This window comes from Cyprinodon variegatus, unplaced genomic scaffold (genome assembly GCF_000732505.1).
Source record: "Cyprinodon variegatus isolate N-32 unplaced genomic scaffold, C_variegatus-1.0 Scaffold834, whole genome shotgun sequence".
Classification (NCBI taxonomy): Eukaryota; Metazoa; Chordata; class Actinopteri; order Cyprinodontiformes; family Cyprinodontidae; genus Cyprinodon; species Cyprinodon variegatus.
The window spans coordinates 336,033-340,278 of record NW_015151287.1 but is presented as its reverse complement, the minus strand read 5'-3'; the positions used below and the strand labels follow the sequence as shown (position 1 = coordinate 340,278).

At 56.4% G+C, this 4,246-nt stretch overlaps 2 protein-coding genes across 2 annotated transcripts in view; one reads left to right on the top strand and one right to left on the bottom strand.

The window, feature by feature from the left end:
* Window positions 1–464: 464 nt before the first annotated feature.
* On the top strand, window positions 465–2,671 carry LOC107099043 (chromosome unknown open reading frame, human C2orf69). Its single transcript, XM_015396979.1, has 3 exons — window positions 465–981; window positions 1,113–1,342; window positions 1,892–2,671. Exons 1-3 carry the CDS (start codon window positions 766–768, stop codon window positions 2,367–2,369), a joined length of 924 nt encoding a protein of 307 aa, XP_015252465.1. The 5' UTR covers window positions 465–765; the 3' UTR covers window positions 2,370–2,671.
* Window positions 2,672–3,197: 526 nt separating this feature from the next.
* The window catches only part of stk17b (serine/threonine kinase 17b), a 5,567-nt gene continuing 4,518 nt past the window's right edge, over window positions 3,198–4,246 (bottom strand). The window contains exons 4-5 of the mRNA XM_015396984.1: window positions 4,085–4,232; window positions 3,198–4,034 (exon numbers count right to left, since the gene is read on the bottom strand). Coding sequence (XP_015252470.1) covers window positions 3,769–4,034; window positions 4,085–4,232 — 414 coding nt within the window. The 3' untranslated portion in view covers window positions 3,198–3,768. The remainder of the gene's footprint in view (window positions 4,035–4,084; window positions 4,233–4,246) is intronic.

Sequence of the window (4,246 nt, the reverse complement as noted above, 5' to 3'; positions counted from 1 at the left end):
GGGACAAGAAGAGAGGGACACAACCTAGAACAGATAATGGATGTCTATTCTATTAACATTTCTACATCTGGACAATGGGGCTGTTCTATGTGTTGTTTCTCCATTCAGAGGGGCCCCTGCCTGTCTTTGCCTAGGGCCCCACATTTCCTAAACCCGCCCCTGGGAACAGTTAAAGAAAAGGAAGGAAAATCTTCTTAGAGTCAAACAGAGCAGACAGCTAGAAAGAAAAGATGGAGGTCAGAAGACTGAACGATAAACACTATTAAATGATTGATTTTATTCATCTGATAGGAGAGGATCAGTCATTTAACGCTTGATCATTTTTGATCATTTTTTAATTAAAATGTTAATAAACATGTAGGAATAGATGGAAGCATCACTGGCCCTGTTTCCTGCTTTAATTTTAAAATGCGTTTATTTTTATTTAGGAGCTGAAATCCGTTTGCCCTGCAGGGAACCATCTTGTAGCGATGAATCTTTGATGGCAGAGGAAGGGTCACTTCCTGCTCCTGGATCTAAAGAAAAAGCTCCTTTAAGGGGCCACAAAGGGCCCCCAGCTCCACAAAGGGCCCCCAGCTGCCGCCATCTTTAAATGCTCCCTTTCAAAGCGTCACATTGAGTGGCGGGAAATGTTTGGGAGGGTTTATTTTCTCCTGGGGAACAGTTAGCTGAGGCAGCTAGCGTCAGCAGGCCGCCATGTTGCTCCTCCTCCTCCTCCTCCTCCTCTCCAGCAGCGGCTCCTCTCTCTGAACGCTGGCCGAACCTATGAGCTCCGTGGCGGGATCCCCTCACTGTGAGCTCCGGGGGCCGCAGGGCTCCGGCAGCCCGCAAAGGAAGCGGCTCCAGCGGCTGATCAGCGTCTCCGGCTGCGGGCCGAACAGGAGCAACGACCTGCTGCTGCTGCCGGCAGAGGAGGCTGCAGGGAGCGGAGAGGAGCGGAGCCTCAGCAGGCACCTGGTATTCTTCCATGGAGACATCCAGGTGAGGCTCTGATGGAGCTCCATCATTACATGTTGATGGAGCTCCATCATGCTGTAATGATGGAGCTCCATCATTAAATGTTGATGGAGATGCTGGTGGTTCCAGCAGCTGAGCTTCTGTTTGTTCTGCAGAACTTCCAGGAGGAGATGCTCCTGCAGCCTGAGGCGGCCCAGTGGCTCCCCTGGAGCCTGGAGCAGGTGGCCCTCATCCTGGCCCGCCGCTTCCCCCACAGGAACATCTGGGTGGTGAGGGCCTCCCGCATGTACCTGCACAAGTTCAGCTGCTACCAGAACTTTGTGGAGAGCAGCCCGTTCGGGGCCCCGGAGCACTCGGCCCACGGTGGAGCTCTGCTCCAACTCAGGTTTGGACCTCAGCTGTTTCCCCTCTGTGCCAGAACTTCTCCTTCAGAACCACAGGGGCCCTGAGGAGCCACAGGGTTCCTGAAGGAACCACAGGGGCCCTGAGGAACCACAGGGGCCCTGAGGAGCCACAGGGTTCCTGAAGGAACCACAGGGGCCCTGAGGAACCACAGGGGCCCTGAGGAGCCACAGGGGCCCTGAGGAACCACAGGGTTCCTGAAGGAACCACAGGGGCCCTGAAGGAGCCACAGGGTTCCTGAAGGAACCACAGGGGCCCTGAGGAGCCACAGGGTTCCTGAGGANCCTGAAGGAACCACAGGGGCCCTGAGGAGCCACAGGGTTCCTGAGGAGCCAGCCTGTCCCCAGAACCAGCCCGAGCTCAAACTGCTGCTGGTTTTGTTCTGGTGGGTCGATTTGCTCAGTGAGAAGGTTGATGATGATGATGATGCTGATGGTGATGATGGTGATGATGATGCTGATGACATCATCACCATCAGCAGAATAAAGTCCAGCTGCACCAGAAGCTTTGATCTGTTGATGTTCTCCTTCAGAACCCTGCTGACCAACGCCATGGAGCGAGCCAAGCTCCCAGAGCCGCTCCGGCCCGCCGGCGGCGCCGACAGCATCCCCCCCGGGTTCTCCCTCATCCTGGTGGGCTTCAGCAAAGGCTGCGTGGTTCTGAACCAGGTGGCGTACGAGCTGGCGGCGGCCCGGGCCGACCCCAAGATGTCCGCCTTCGTGGATCGGATCTCGGACATGTTCTGGCTGGACGGAGGACATCCGGGCGGCAGCGAGACCTGGGTGACGGACCGGAAGGTTCTGATGGAGCTGGCTGCCTGCGGCGTCTCCATCCACGCCCACGTGACCCCCTATGAGGTTCTGGACCCCATGCGGGCCTGGGTGGGCCGCGAGTACCGACACTTCATCCGCACCCTGGAGGAGCTGGGGGCGTGTCCTAGCAACAAGCTGCACTTTGAGGAGGAGCCGCCGTCCATCGAGAACCACTTCAGGGTTCTCCTGGAGTTCTGAGTCAGAGGAGGCCGCCGCCGCTCTCTGCTCCTTTAGATGCTGCTTCTGGTGAGATGGTCTCCAAGCTCCCACGTCATCTGATGACGGGACCTGAAGGCCCATCATCATCAGCCTCTCTTTTGCACTGGTGGGACGTGTCCAAGCGTGGTGGACTATGGACTAGTAGCTGACGAGTCTCTGAGCGTATTTGCATTCTGACTCTGCATCCTCTGATGCTCCTGCAGACGCTGCTCCTCCTCCTGAGATGTTTTCTGTTTGTCCAAAGAAATGTTGAGCTAAAAGCTCCCATTGGACGTCTGAGAGACGTCTGAGAGACTTCCTGGGCATCAGAGTTTTCCCTGGGCGCCCAGGAACATCTCTTAGACACCCGAGGATGTCTCTCAGAGGACGTCTTGTAGATGTCCCCGGGCGTCTGAGAGACGTCTTGCAGATGTCCCCGGGGCGTCTGAGAGACGTCTTGCAGATGTCCCGGGGCGTCTGAGAGACGTCTTGCAGACGTCCCTGCCTGACGCAGCTCCGTTCTCCTTCATTCCTCTTTGCTGCTGTGGAGCATGTAGCTGTAGTTCTGCTGGCAGCCAGCAGGGGGCGGCAGACAGACCACAGGAGGCTGTTTGTTTGTTTGTTTGTTTATTTGTTGTTTTTTTCCAGTTTGCTTCCTGTTATCCAGCAGTTGATTAAATTACAGATGATGAAAATCAAAGAAGAAATAAAAATCTGAACCCTTCCAGCTGTTTGGCTCCTTCAGTCAGAACCAGCAGCAGCCGACCCGTCTGGATCAGAACCGGTTCAGGCTTCCAGCAGTTCTAGATGACGGAACCGAGGGACGGAGCGGCGCCGGACGGACCGCTCCGTCCTCACAAAGCCCACATTGTCCCACCGCTGAGCAGTTCTGTTTGATCGGGTCGCTCCTCAAACCTTCCAGAACTTTCTCCACCTTCCTCTGCTCCTTCCTGAACGTCAGACTCTGGGTCCAAATCCTTCCTACTTCCTGTTTCCTTCCTGACCTCCTTCCTCCATCTTGGACCCTTCGGGCCTTCCTGGTTCCGTTCGGCCCGCTGAGCTCGTTGCTCCAATAAAAACAAACAGCAAGAACATAAATAATAACAATAAAAAGTAGCAGAACCGGGTCGGGTCAGAACCAGCCTCTGGTTCTGGACTAAGTGCTACCGAGGAACCGAGCTGCTCTACGATCATCAGAACCGGTTCTACTGAAGCCCTGAGCTACGGTCCGGGTCGGTTCTGCCGGGTCAGAGGAACCTTCCTGTTCCTGCTGCAGACCCGCTTTAAGGCATAGAACTAAACTGCATAGATAGGGGCTGGAAACCAGCCTTCCTCCAGAACCAAACGGGTCCGAGTCCATCAGTGAAGCGGGTCAGAAAGTTCTGGAAGCTGAAAGGATTTAAAAGCTGAGAGGAGGAGGCCGAGCCGCCTCCCCGTCCGCAGACGCCTCCTCATCTGGACGGAACCTCTTGGCCTGGGAACGGGTCGAGTCCAGGAAGTTCTCCTTGTCCTCCTGCGGCGCCGCCCACTTGGCGCCGCAGCTCCTCTCCCGGGCGGGTCGGACCGGGCCGAGCTCCGGGGTCAGGCACAGCTGCTGCTGCCACAGCCAGGGGTGGGTCAGGCACTCTGCGGCGCTGGGCCGGTCCCTGCAGGCAGAACCAGAACCTCAGATCATCAGAACCAAACCGGACCTCCTTAAGGAGGCGCATCGTCACCGTCTACCGAGCCCATTCTGGGTCTGACGTCAACATCCCGGTAGAACGCGTGCTGGAACCTCCTGTGGAGGAGCAGGCACCTCCTCTGTATGAGCAGGAACCTCCTGTGGAGGAGCTGAGACCTCCTCTGGAGGAGCTGGAACCTCCTCTTAAAGATGTTCC